Source organism: Anoplolepis gracilipes, chromosome 12 (assembly GCF_047496725.1).
Source record: "Anoplolepis gracilipes chromosome 12, ASM4749672v1, whole genome shotgun sequence".
In the NCBI taxonomy this organism is placed as follows: Eukaryota; Metazoa; Arthropoda; class Insecta; order Hymenoptera; family Formicidae; genus Anoplolepis; species Anoplolepis gracilipes.
In genome coordinates, this window is record NC_132981.1 from 1,454,468 (window position 1) to 1,468,581 (window position 14,114).

At 39.9% G+C, this 14,114-nt stretch overlaps 2 protein-coding genes and 1 pseudogene across 2 annotated transcripts; 1 reads left to right on the forward strand and 2 right to left on the reverse strand.

The window, feature by feature from the left end:
• Positions 1-56: 56 nt before the first annotated feature.
• On the reverse strand, positions 57-2,892 carry LOC140672016 (uncharacterized; annotated as a pseudogene).
• Positions 1,960-5,171, reverse strand: LOC140672117 (uncharacterized). Its single transcript, XM_072903980.1, has one exon. It carries the CDS (start codon positions 5,166-5,168, stop codon positions 4,257-4,259), a length of 912 nt encoding a protein of 303 aa, XP_072760081.1. The 5' UTR covers positions 5,169-5,171; the 3' UTR covers positions 1,960-4,256.
• Positions 5,172-11,691: 6,520 nt separating this feature from the next.
• Positions 11,692-12,488, forward strand: LOC140672120 (uncharacterized). Its single transcript, XM_072903989.1, has 2 exons — positions 11,692-11,823; positions 11,903-12,488. The coding sequence occupies exons 1-2, from the start codon at positions 11,723-11,725 to the stop codon at positions 12,213-12,215; spliced, it is 414 nt and encodes a 137-aa protein (XP_072760090.1). The 5' UTR covers positions 11,692-11,722; the 3' UTR covers positions 12,216-12,488.
• The last annotated feature ends 1,626 nt before the right edge of the window (positions 12,489-14,114 follow it).

Genomic DNA, 14,114 nt, shown 5'->3' on the forward strand with positions numbered 1-14,114 from the left:
TCCTGGTGTGCTGAGCTAAATAAGAACTTACTAGAGTAAAGGTTAGATAAGGCATTTATGTTACGTAGTGGGGCAGGTATGGCTTTTGGGCCGATATCGGTTACGGTGCTGGTGAAGGGAGTAAAAAGCGCTTTGACGTTCTGCAAGCGGGACAGGTATGGCTCTTGGGGCGATATCGGTTACGGAGACGGTGGTGGGACGGAAAAGCGCGTTCTGCACGTGGAGCAGGTATGGCCCGTCAAAACAAATGACGTCGCATGGTAGTTGACCATGTATAACGTCATGCTTGTGAAAATGAAAAAAAAGATAATAACACAGGAACGTGCAGGTTAGGTCAAACACGATGGTATGACACAACGAAAGAAATAGTATTATCGGTGTCTTATATTACGATGAGCGCCTATTGTTGAAAGAGGTTACGGAACGTCCTCTTTCAACAATAAAAGTAACGGAACTACTTATATGTAAAATGGGAAAGAGGAGCGGATGAAAGAAATAGATGATTAAAAATAAAATTGCTCACATTTATTGATGCAGATTTTTACTACAAAAATCAAGATTCTTATTACATATAATTAAGGTAATAATTAATTTTTATTAAGTAATAGTATTTTTTTATATTTTATTACACAAAGGTTTACATGTTTAAGCATTACATGTCGGTATGTTTAATACGTTTTTCGTGAAAGAAAATTTTATTAAATAATCGTACAATCAAGCGATCGTTACGTTCGCAATCTTCGGTAAAAAGAGTAAGAAACTGATTAAGATCGTAACCACTACACATATAATATAAAAATACGCAGCAGTATTGCCCGCAAGTTTGAAAAAAAATTCCTTGTAATTGCTGGGTGTTCCAATGGTGGATGGTGGAATTTCGCCGCAGTCGGAGTAAAAATCCGGAATACAAAGGGGGTAATCCGTAGCTATCGAAGTAAGTGCCTGTACCGTATTTATCGAGGAAGAAAGCGATCCAATGTTCTCCAGGTCGAGTATGGTTGTCGGTGTTAACAACGATGGCCGTCGACCTCGTCCACACCCTCGGAACTCTGTCGGCAGAATACACTCCCACATGTCTGGCATCGAGATGATGGAGTGCTTGCAAAATTTCGCGAGAGTTTATTTTTTTCCAACAAAGGCAAACGAACGTGCGGTATTATTTGAATAACGTTGGTTTTTACCTCTTTTGATAATGTGATTTTATCAATATCGGCTTTCGGGTTTTCAATGTCGGTTTGCGTAGTAATGTTAGTAATTTTGAACTTGTTTTCATCCAGCAACATCTTTGATTTCGTCAATTTCACGAATCCCTCTTCTTCTTCTTTTTCAATTAGATGTTCGATTTTTTGCAGGTTTTGTTTCTCTATTTCATAACTCGATTTAATATTTTCATTCATGTCACAAAAAACATAATCTTTGCTTTCGATTTTCTCGGCGATTTCGTCGTCCGTGTTCTCGGAGTATATTTCACAATCTTTCTCAGTACTACAACTAACTTGAGTACTAAACGTAACGTCGATATCACGATTATTTTGTGCGACTATCCAGTATTTTAGTTTATAAGCATTGTGTAATGCGCAACGGAAGATTCCAAAATTCCAAAATCCGTGGTGAGAGCAATATCGTCCGTCTTCTTCTTTTGACAATAAGTTTTTAAATGGCGGAGAGATATCTTCCAAATTATTTATATCTCTGGAAAGTATATTCCGCAAGTAGCTTGCCTTTTCGTTGCTTCTAACGTAAATGTAACGCACACGTCTTGTAATTTCGCGCAAATGTGAAATAAAATATTTCAGATTAGTTTCACCGTCGAACCACTCAATACCGTGATAATTTTGCGAGAGCCAATTGTTTTCTCGTCTTGCTTTTGCGGATAATTCTCCAAATAGATGTGGAGGCATCATAATCCAATGGCCGACGATTGAGGCATCGAGACAATAGTGACTTTCTTTGGGATAAATTTATCGTTGACATCACGGAAGCCTTGTATGTCGATGACTATGTCCATATTGTGAAAATTTATGTGCTTGCAATGACAAAGTATAACCTCTTCACGAAACGCTCGCGTTCACGTCTCGAATGAAACTAAATCTTCTTTTGTTACAATACACGTTTTTGGAAAACACGGCGATATCGATATTTTATTTGAAATTGGAGGGGGAATTTTTAACCGAGTATTACACTACGAGGCATAAATCGTGCATAGATAAACTAGCCGGAAAAATCGACGATGACTTGACGCGACGCGTCGATTTCTATCACATTATCGAACTCTGCGTAAACAATGCAGTTAATGGTCTCGGCGAGAGCTCTCTCGAATCGCACTTCTAATCGCAAACTTCCATGTTTCACAAGATTCCAATGGCCGGCACAATTAGCGGACAAATCGGGTGTAAGGTCAAAAGCAAATAACATATATCCCTTGAAATAATCCTCTCTGCTTATAGAATTTCCTTCATTCAAAAAATGGATACCTGTCCCCGAAAAAAGCGTTTGATAAGCTCCAACTTAAAGCGGTTCTTCAACCGAGAAAACCGGCTGTAACGGCCTACTGGGAATTTGCATACCATCGACATACATTGAGAAGAAATTTATACCCCAATTTTTAAAATTAAACGGATTTAATTTTCTATCACCATTAAATGCTTTATTATTGACGAAACCGACTATTATTCGTTTCGGTAGTTGACCTAATATTGCATTATCTATTGATTCCGCCATTACGCTATGAATCGTAAAAGTTTTAACCTCGACTCTCGTAAGTGGATACTTGGCAGTAACTTTACTCAACATTCTAGCGTGTGCGAGTAACACCCCGGCGCTTATTTTCGCTCTTCTCACAAGTAAGCTGGCATCCAATATATGAATTTTCGGTAAACTGTTACTTTCCATGAGACAAAATGAATCTTTCGAGCGTACGAGTCGTAAGCGTACTTCTACGCCGTTAATTAAAAATTTGTCTTGATTGAAAACGTCGCAATGAAGATGTCATATAAGATCTAGCGCTCGTTCTCCGTGAATGTATCGAGCTCGTCTTACGAGCGCGGCGTTGCCTTTTGATTCCAATAGATCGTCCATGTATCCGGGTGTATCCGCGTCCCACAGACTCGAGGTTAGATGGGTAGTTTTTGCGGGTGAAGAGTAATTTAACAACGCCTCGATGTACGCGCGGTACGCGTAAGCGTTGTTCGGAGGCGACACGAGCTTTTGATTGAAATACACGTCGATCTGATTGAAGATGGAGTGGAGTAAATGATTTACGGGCCCTACTTTGACCTCTGTGGCGGCGGCGGTATCTTCCGTTCGCGGCGCGAGGTCGTCGTTGGTTTCCACGCGCAATCGAAGACTCAGCATGGTATGTGTGAGATCTAAATATTCTTCTCCATGGCCTGGGATGACGAATTCTATCGGTGAGTCGTCCGAGAGCGAGCTGACGGGTTTGTAATAGATCCATTGTGAACTTTCGATGCTAGTCTGCGTGGGTGGTAAAGAAAAAAGATCGAGTTCACTTTTTAAACACTCGAATGCGTATGAAGAAAAGACATGATTATTTATCGTAAATTTTTATCAATATCTTTTACTGATATTTTCGTTGTCTACTGTGTTTAGCGTAGTATCGTTTAAGAAAATATGTCGGATACGATGCGCTTTCTAGAAGTTTTACGACGTTTCGTAGAGGAGTTATATCTTTTCTTTGACTTGCGATTTTTCTTTCTCCCCTTGCTTTTTAATGTTTTATTCCGCGCTTTGATTTTTTTCGGTAATCTTTTCTTATTTGATCGCCGACGTTTACGTGACGACGTTACCGTGGATTTAACGATACGCGCGTTAAGCCCGGCGAAAGGAAACTGAGCTGCGTGCATTTTCGCATCTGTCTTATATCCTGAGCCTTTCATCAGACTACTTATTTTTTCTTTAGCTTTTCTCTTGAGATTTTCGCGCGATTCTTTAAAACGGTTTTCGGCCAACACCTTTAGCGGTATATTATTTTCAATATCACCGATTATTAACACCTGCTTGTAAAGCTTCTTTCCCTACTGCACGCGCTCCTCTACTAGATAAGGTAGTATACGTCTAAATAATCCTCCTAGAAAACTTCCGACTCCATGACCGCGTTGATAAGGTGCGCCGACGAAAACTCTCGGAATTCCACCACATCTGCCGCTTTGTAAATTGTAATACTCGTAGTAGTCTGTCATGTTGCATTTGAGAACTTAATTTTTATCTTTTTCCCTATGACACCGACGTTCGCAATACTAACGGGTTCGCCTAAAGTGTAACGTCACAGTCGATGTTCCGGATTCGAATGTTATTTTTTTTCCGAACTGATCTCTTATATCGATTTCAATCCTACTGAAATTTGTTCGTCGTAACGGGATATAATGCAGAGAAGAGAAATGTTCCACTTGATTCGTTCCGTACTCGTAATCGCGACCATGCCCCTCGACCGACACTATTCGGAGAAGAGGAGACTGTACATCGCCTGTTATGTAAGGTTCGCAAATATCACAATAAACGAATAGTTTATCGGGAATATCGCGAGCCAAACTACAGGGTTCGTAACTAAAGAATCCAAAGTGTTCCTTTTCAAAACCGAGTTTAACAAAAATTGATGTAGATTTTTTTTTTGAATCAGGATTATACGTCGTAAGCATAGTATAGTATCGTCCTTCCTGCTTAGGAGCATTATAAAGTGCATCCCCTAAACCGAGTATTCGTAGAAGTTTATCGGAAAAGTTTACATAATGATTTAGTTTACATTTATTTTCATCACACTCAAGGTAAAACTCTATACTACCGGCAGATAACCCCCGTCGATCCAGACGAAAATGCGAACTGACTCCTTTACACGTCGTAATAATCGCGTCGAAAAGTTCGTCCATATTTTTATAAATGCCAGCCCGTATTTCGTCTTCCCTCGAAATTATCACAGAATCTTTTTCCTCGTTACCTTGAATGTCAACATCGGCGAATGTGAGTATATTCTCCCCGCGTTGTATATGAAAAAAAGTATTGGGAAATTGAATTTCGCTGAGCGCGACTTCCCATTCGCCGTGTAACTGTATCGATTGAGGCAATTCCATAATAAATGACGAGGTTGTATTGTCCGGAAAATAACGTATACTGCTATTGCTCGGAAGAACCAGTAGAAATTGGTCCTCCCTCATCTCAAAGATTTGTTAAACTTGAAGCGGGAATCCAACTATCGAACTTGCTAGGATAACCACGCCAGCTAACTAACAGTTGTTTATTATTACCACGTCCTCTGTTCTTTATCACGCGATTGACGATAAATTCTTCCTCCTGTAAATTTTTCTCAACTAGGGCTAATTCTTGCTCGTAAAAAATACCGTCTATGACCTCGCCGGCTAAGTCACTTAGTTCGTACACTCGCGGTTTTTGCCAATCAAGAACCCGATGAATTCGAAATATCTCCTCGCTCCACTTTGCCTCGTATCCTTTCTCGAAGGTGACTTTTGCTCTACTAATCCGCACGAGTTCGCACGCGGTATTTAGCCTTTTGTTTTTGCATTTCTCGTTTTTCCAACAAAGAGTTATATTTTCGCGCGCAATGCGGGCATTTTCCCGCGTAACGACCGCAGGTTGCATTTTGATAATGGAATGACGCGTGTGATTATAAGCGTGAACGATATCCTGCAAAACATTTATGTGACGTCATGTATTTTTATGCGTAAAATAACGCCACATACGTTCCTTGAGTGTTCTATTAAAACGCTCCACTATAGCTGCTTTAATATCAGGATTGCGAGTTACGCGAAAACGAATGTCTTTTTCTTTTAAGAATTTTTGTACAGGACGCGCTATAAATTCTTTACCTTTGTTGGTCTGTAGGCAAACCGGTAGACGACCATTGCTTCTCGAGAATATACGCTCAAAAGCTCGTATTACACAGATACCTGTTTTGTCACGTAAAGGTTCAACCCATACAAATTTACTAAGCACATCGATTACTACGAGTAAATAGGAATAATCGTCATTATAGCTCTTGAGATTACGGAGATCAATCAAATCAGCTTCCCACAAATCGTCGATATTTGTCACGTTATAATGTAAACGCGGAAATTTTCATCGTACCGGTCGATGCAGCGTGTACGCGTCTTGTGATTTAAGCCAGTCGAGAACATTGTTGGGACTAAAATTCGGTTTAACGGCTTGCGTTAAATTGTCCACCGCGGAATACCCTGCGTAGTGCGAGGGGTCGTAATACAGTTTTTCGAATTCCGACATTAGAGTCTCATCCAATCGAGTAAACGTTTTTTCCCTTTCGACGGAGAATCTTCGTTATCGTGTGTTAATGTTTCATCGGCGCTGTCTTCGCCGGCGGATACAAATATCGTGTCTGCGTCGGACTCGTTTAATTTACGAGTGTATGATTTTGAGCGCAGAGTTTTCTTCGGAGTGGAGCTCCCGCGAGGTAACGGATTTTTAATACGATGAACTCGTAACAAATCGCGATTACCTATGAGATTGGAAGGCATGTTTATATCATGCAGTAATCTGGATTCTTCCGGTTGCTTTTACGGTTTTTCTTTCCTGTATCACGTCGTTTATGAGATCCGAGATATTCGATCCCGTTACGACTATACCGTCTATAGTCACAACTCCGCGTCTATCCCAGCTAATCTTAGACTCCGGGGTGTCTACCAAATATTTCAATAGAGCGCGTGCTTTGTCGCGATAAGATTTCGGCACGGAGACGACTATTTGTTTTATCATTTCCACCGATTGAGCGCGTTTTTTTCCGAAACTGCTACTAGCATTACTACCGCTAATGTTACCGTCACTGCTAATTAAAGTTTGCGTTTCCAAAAGTTCATCGCTATCGTCATCATACAAATCTTTCATGTCTTCGTTCTGCTCTTCATCTACCTCGCCATTATCTTTGCGTAAATGTTTTCTCGCAGCTCGAACAAAGTGAAGATAATGTTGAAGTACTTCCTTGTACATTTTCCATCTTTCCCCCTCGTCGCGGGGAGTCGTTGCGAGATTAAGAATACGGCACATCTCAGTATCGAGTCGCGATAAAGTAGTTCCAGGCGTCTGCACCGTATTATTGTTTTCGTTAACATTTTCCAGATTTTATTTTATCGAATTATCCGACGATGATGCGCTGGGTGCTATTTCCGGATGATGTTGATGTTGCATGCGCTACATTCTCTCGAGATTTTCCGTAGAAATTAAAACCATTTTTTTAGTTCTTTCCATTATTCAAATATCGGAATCGTTAATGCTTTACTTTTTATTCTGAAAAAAAGCTGATATAAAAAGTTGTATAATTTTTCATTTCCTGATAATCCGTGATAATATAACCTTGAGTAAAGGAGCAATAAGATAGGGTAAGAATCCTCCCCGTTGTACCAGTAGCTTTCTTCTGCCTCTCCAATTACCTCGTTTTGTCGCGACGCGTTGTAGGGTGGTTTTATGCTTCGCTAATCGTCTTTTTTCGTTACTTCCAAGCGGTACGTTTCCTTTGAGCGTATTATAAGCGCACTCTTGTATGCACTTTATTAGTTTATTATCTGCAGTGCGTAAGAAAGACACTCTTTGATTTTTTTTCAGATAGCACAAAGTTTTCAAAAGACATGCGTTTCGCTCGCCGATTGATCATCTAGCAGTTTTTATTGCTCCGTCCGACGAATTCCGCGACGCCGGTGACGAAGGATATTTATTCTCTTTTACCATTACGATGTAATAGCGCGACTGGCAAGATGCGTATGTAATCACCTTCCTTTTATATACTCCCTCCTCTATTGCTCGATCTACGAGGTACGTAGACGTAATGCAGCGAATCGTCGGGAAAGATACACACCCGAAATCGATATTCGTCTGGAGTGGATTGTTTCAAATGAAGCAATAAATACCCATGCGGTCTCGAGGTTGCGTCGTAGTATGCTTCAACCATAAACTTTGGGTCGTCGGGATATACTTGACGTGCTAAATGACGAATTTGAGCACGATCACGCGGATTTTTGAAAACAACTATATAATTCGCGTTGAGAGATATGTCACGCTGTCCACGCCCCTGATGGAACAGATTTTGCGAGATAAGAATAACACTGAGATTCTTATGATGGTTTCCTTTCGTAAACAGATCCACGATAGCGTTGCACGATGATGATTTTCTCATAAGATTGTCGATTATTACCAATTTCGGAGAAAGCGGATCGTTGGAATATTCTTCCGGCGCGGCAATCCCTCTCGAAATTCGATTATTTTTTTTTTCGCGTTTCTCAAAGTATTATTACCGCTAAAGTATCCGCTCCTTCGCGCGCTTTTCTCTTCTACTTCTCTTTCACTCACAGCGTGTTGTAAGCGCTGATACGCATCTTGCCACTCGGCGTAATAAAATAAAATTTTCTCGAATCGTACATCAGACATGATTGATAAACTTCGAAGGAAAGTTTCCACGAAAATCGTTTTTCCGCATCCCGTAGGTCCGCAGACGATCGACGTCCAAGGATGTTTCCAGCATACATCCATTTTGCAAAATGAGCGATTGCGCATTTATACACAAATTTATAAATGAAATAAGTTCATCGTCACCCTTACAAATAATAATAATAAGCTTGTTAAAAATGCGCATGCGCGATAAATTTTTAATGTTAAACGTTGGAATGCAGAGAAATAAGCTTATCCGTGCTTCGGGGTCCTCCACCCGCGGCGGTCGCGTGCTCGCGCTAGCGAATATCTTGCTGAGCGTAATGGCGCGGTGATAAGGTGTAACTTTAGTAAAAATGCTCTCACCATCATATATATGCTCGCGATAACAAGGGATTGAGCGTACGCGCAATTTTTAAAAAATTATTGTTTTACTAAATAAAAAATATACCACTTAAAAACTAAATTAATAAAACTAAAAAATATAAAAAGTTGGGAGGAAATAGGAGCAGTGTTTTTATTAAAAATAAATTTTTTATTTTTATATATGCATTTACATAGCATTTTTCTTATTAGATGGAGAATGGCCTATAGTGCTTCCCGCTAATTACAATACGATGAGGAACGAGATCAAATGCGCCTACAGATTAAATTTTAGCAAGCCTAACAATATTGGATCGCTGCTAGGATTCTCGAACCGTATACTGCAGCCGCGAAAATGGTACGAGTCGGACGTGCCGATTAACATTATCAACGTGAACATTATCCGCGTCGAATGTAATGTGACCGCGGGTGCGTACAACAACGGCAAACTCGTTCATACGATACACGAATTTTCACCGAAGGTACCACCAGGATATAAGATATCGGAAACACCGGCGCACATCATTTACCTACCGATCATCGTGCGGTGCATTACGGATTTAACGTTACGCGTTGTCGACCAGGAAGGACGATTACTCGATTTTCGAGGAGAAGAGATCACCATTAGATTGCATGTACGGCGGCGGCAAAATTAGCGTGTGATGCTCGTGTTGAACGGATCGAAAGACGTGAGAGACAACACAATCTTTACGACGCCAGCGACAACAACATCGACATTTGCTAATATCTAATCATCCGGCACTAAGAAAAAGAAATTGAACGCATCAAACGTTGCGTTTTTACAATCTTTGGGATTCGTGGTGCGAAACATTTAAACGATGACTGATATTCTTGACATCGCGGATGAGCCAATCTTTGACGATCGCATCGTCAAGATTGAGACTCACTCCTATAACCCATTCGCCAACACAACGTTCGGACACAGTGATGAGATAAGAATACCCATACAACAACAGGATCTGTATACATTGCCGTACGAGAGTTTCTTATACATTGAGGGAGAATTAAAGATAAAGAAGCCAGCTGGCGGATTCAATGTGGTACTGCAAATAACGCAAAATAATTGCGTTGTATTCATGTTTGACGAGATTCGATATGAACTCGATGGTGTGGAGATTGATCGGAATAGAAACGTGGGAATAACAAGTATGCTCAAAAACTATGTAACAATATCATCCGATAGAAGCGTGATTATGAGAAATGCTGGCTGGAGTGAGCCAACTATTGTGGATGGACACTTTAATTTTTGCGTACCACTCTACATGTTATTGGGATTTTGCGAGGATTACAGACGCATAGTAATTAACGCTCATCACGAATTGATCTTAATACGATCGCGCAATGACAACAATTGTCTGCTTGGAGCTTCGACGCTAGAGCCTGTGATCAACATATTCAAGATACAATGGCGAATGCTACATGTGTTGTTGAGTGAAATTAAAAAGCTGTCTATGCTGCGCGCTTTGGAAAGCGGACGCTACCTCAGCATGGGTTTTCGCTCGTGGGATCTGTACGAGTTTCCGCTGTTGCAGCGTACAACCAAGCATTCGTGGGCCATTAAGACCGCGACTCAGCTGGAGAAACCACGATACGTTATCTTTGCTCTGCAGACAGGCCGGAAGAATGTTATGTCCGAGGATGCGAGTAAATTCGACGACTGTAAATTAACAAACGTGAAACTCTATCTGAACTCGGAATGTTATCCGTACGACGACATGAATCTGGATTTTGATAAAAACAGATGGTCGATTCTGTACGACACGTACGCGCGTTTCTGCAAAACTATTACGGATACGAGTACCTCGAACCGAGTCTCACCGTCTCACTGTTTCTACAGTACGGTCCGTTTGTGATCATCGATTGTTCTCGACAAAACGAATCGGTCAAGAGTGCAACCGTGGATGTGCGATTGGAATTTGAGTGTAAGGAGAATGTGGCTAATAATACGTACTGCGTACTGTCTCATCATACACGATCGCGTAATCCAGTACAACCCGTTGACCAACGTTGTGCGCAAAATTACCTAAGTGTTTGCGACAATAATTTAGAGAGAGGGAAAGCTGGATATAAATCCGAGTGTTACGAGATGGTTGTCATTCTTCTTAACTGACGAAAAGAGATCTCATCATGTCTGTACCAACGTTTGTCGATCTGCAAGAATTTGTCGTTTCGAATAAATTCATCGCAAAGGAGGTGGCGGTGCTGAGAAGAGGAACTGTTCTCGCACACTACATTTTTCGGAGTCCTATACCATGGCATCTCCTTACAAAATCCGAAAAGTGTCAAGCTTCATGGTTGATGGCGAATCATCATGGACTACAATGGGAGGATGGAATCGTTGCGTACAGCATGGCGAAACGATTGATTACAACAGCTGTAGTTGAAGAAGAAGATGATAAAATGCAGTGTATCGTATACATTAAAGGATGCCAGAAACGAAAATGGCTTGCTAATATGCTCGGCAACGATGCGAGAGAAAATTTAATCATTGAGACCTTGGATGCTGATTACGACGATATCGAATCTCTAAATAATCTAGATGTTAAAAATACTATACGATGTGAAAAACATGTTAAGAATTGCGCATTACAAAATGTATTCAAAATATTTAACTGGTGGTCGCAACGCCAGAAAAAATTGCAAGATTTGGAAAAATAAAATATTTAAACACTAATATGTTTTATTTCTTATTCCCCCTCCTCATTCCCTCCCTCCCTCCCTCCCTCACGAGTCATTTAAGAATTCTTTTTATCCGAGTATCGTCTCTCTCTCCCTTCTAAAAATTTCAGAGCACTAAAGTATTCTAGAATCTCCCACCATATTTACCACTAATCTCCCACTACTTTGAAAAACGGGATGTCACGTATATTTGATTCTTCATACGGTTAGTGTTGCGTTAACCGTTCGTGAAAGTGGTCCACTTTTGAAATCTGGAAATATGTACTACGTCGAAAGAAGCAGTGGTGGCCCCAGCAGAAGCGTGAATAATTACGTACCGAATCGTTATGAAAGTCCATTGTTTGAGAACAAATGTGACAAGTAAGTTTTTGTTTAACTTCTTTCTATTTTTTCACAAATTGTTTTTAAACTAATTTTTTTTTATTTTATTTTTCTACAGCATTTCGTTGAAGCGTCGTGCGATTCGTATACTAAGTAGACGATACGCATTGACAACCACGGAATTCAAATTCCTTGAAATTGGTATCAACGTGGGTACACCGAGTTACGTGGAAATTATCATAGGAGATCATCAAGGAAAGGAACTGGTATTATCTCTCGAAACGTGGAAGGGACTCTACGAGCAACGTCGCAATATTCACGATTTACTGCGAAAGGACTCTAAAGATACCTATAATTTTATAAGCGTTGGACCGCTAACAGTGCGAGTTCATACGATTAACGATACTAAACTTATAAGTCTCGAATCTTAAACGCATGATGATGATTGAACCGACGTTACACCGTATGTTTAATCTCGATCAATGCATCGATGTAACCTTTGATCGATTGGTTAGAATCACCGAGACAGTCGATACTAAGTTTACACAATTCTCCAATATCGCGTCCACTATAACGGATAATAAAAAAGTGTCAAATGTAATATGCGCCAGCGACGCCTTCAATAAACATCAACTCGTCGATTGCGAACTGGTAGCTTTAGTTTTTAGTCACAATATGTAATAAAAAAAAATATATATATATAAAAGAGAAGAATAAAGTTTTTTTAAATTTAAATCATGATATAATTTACTCGCACGCATTTCCCATCCGTGCTTCCTCCCACCCGTAAACAGTCCCAGTTCTCATATGTAGTTCGTTGCGGGGAATGACGTCATGCTGGGACCGCGAGAGAGTAAGCGCTAGGAAAGAAAGAGATAGCGCGAGGCGAAGGAGAGCGAGAAAGTAAACGCTAGGAAAGAAAGAGATAGCGCGAGGCGAAGGAGAGCGAGAGAGTAAACGCTAGGAAAGAAAGAGATAGCGCGAGGTGAAGGAGAGCGAGAGAGTAAGTGGTAGAACGCAAACAGTAATTTTTTTTCTTTTTTTCTTTTTATAATTTTTTTCTTTTTTTTTTTTATTATTTTTTTCTTTTTATATTTTTTTTTTATATTAAATATTAAGTTATTATATCTAATTTTATCTAGTATATGAAGGAAGAAGGATGGGATAGATGAAGGAAGCGCAAGCAAGCAATTATATGTGTTTAACATAATTTTTTTTTTATTTAAAAAAGTGTGTGTTTATTTACAAAAATGTGTGTGTGTGTGTGCGTGTGCGTGTGCGTGTGCGTGTGCGTGTGTGTGTGTGTGTGTGTGAATTTAAAAATAAAAAGAAAAAGATATAAAAAAAAATATATATATAAAAGATTGCACGCCGATGGTCGAGCGGTACGGCACGACAGCGACTGCTGCTGCGAGGCGCTGGAGGGGATGACCGGGCGGTGGTGGTTGGTCCAGGTAGGACTCCTGCATAACAGAAAAAAAAAATTTATTAATATTTTCATAATTTGAAAAAGAATACTTACACATCAAAGATTACTTACAATTACTGATCAGAATCAGTATCAGAATCTGGATCATTGTCGATAACATGTTGTAGATACAACATGTTATCGATATGTTGACGGATTTCCCAATGGATTTCTTGTAACTGCTCAGGACATGCTTGCCGATTTCCGCCTGGCAAACAGCAATTCTCGCAAGGCTTTCCCCTTAGTCTGTTGTTTTCATTCGTCCATATATAACTTTGTAGTTTAAAGATCACTGTTGAGGAATTTTTTATGTCAAGTTCGCGATTTCGTTGAAACTCCACCACCGCATTCAATAGTTTTTCGGTCACCATTTTTCACAGCACTTAGTCTTAGCAAATGTCTACAAAAGTTTATTGCTGCGCACAAAAACGGCACACACTACATGCTATTACTTGGCACAATTATTACACGTTCCAACCGTGATAAATATATTGTCCTGTTTCAGGTTTATACACAATTTTACCTTGTGTATATAAATCTTGAACTTCGATGAAACATCCCGAACAAAATTTTTCACTATTTTCCTCGTCGTTGTCATACTTTTTTACTTCGTAATAAAATATGATGTTACACATTTCCTGCCGTTCAGTTATAATTCGTAAATCTTCACGCACTAACGGCACTACTTGTTCATTCAAATAGTCTTCCGGATCACTCTCATAATCAGAGTCATTTACTATTTCCACTTCTTCATCGCTGTCGTCGATAATAACCACATCTTCATTGTCTTCATTGTCTTCGATGACAATCACATCTTCTATATCCATTTTAGCACTAAATCGAAAGACACTCGACGACTGTT

What these genes read in the sequence shown, in the direction of transcription:
- LOC140672120 (XM_072903989.1), top strand. Translation starts at nt 11,723, where the DNA reads ATGTACTACGTCGAAAGAAGCAGTGGTGGCCCCAGCAGAAGCGTGAAT. An exon ending in TTTGAGAACAAATGTGACAA is followed by an intron (nt 11,824 to 11,902) that starts GTAAGTTTTTGT and finishes ATTTTTCTACAG; the next exon opens with CATTTCGTTGAAGCGTCGTG.
- LOC140672117 (XM_072903980.1), bottom strand. Translation starts at nt 5,168, where the DNA reads ATGAGGGAGGACCAATTTCTACTGGTTCTTCCGAGCAATAGCAGTATA.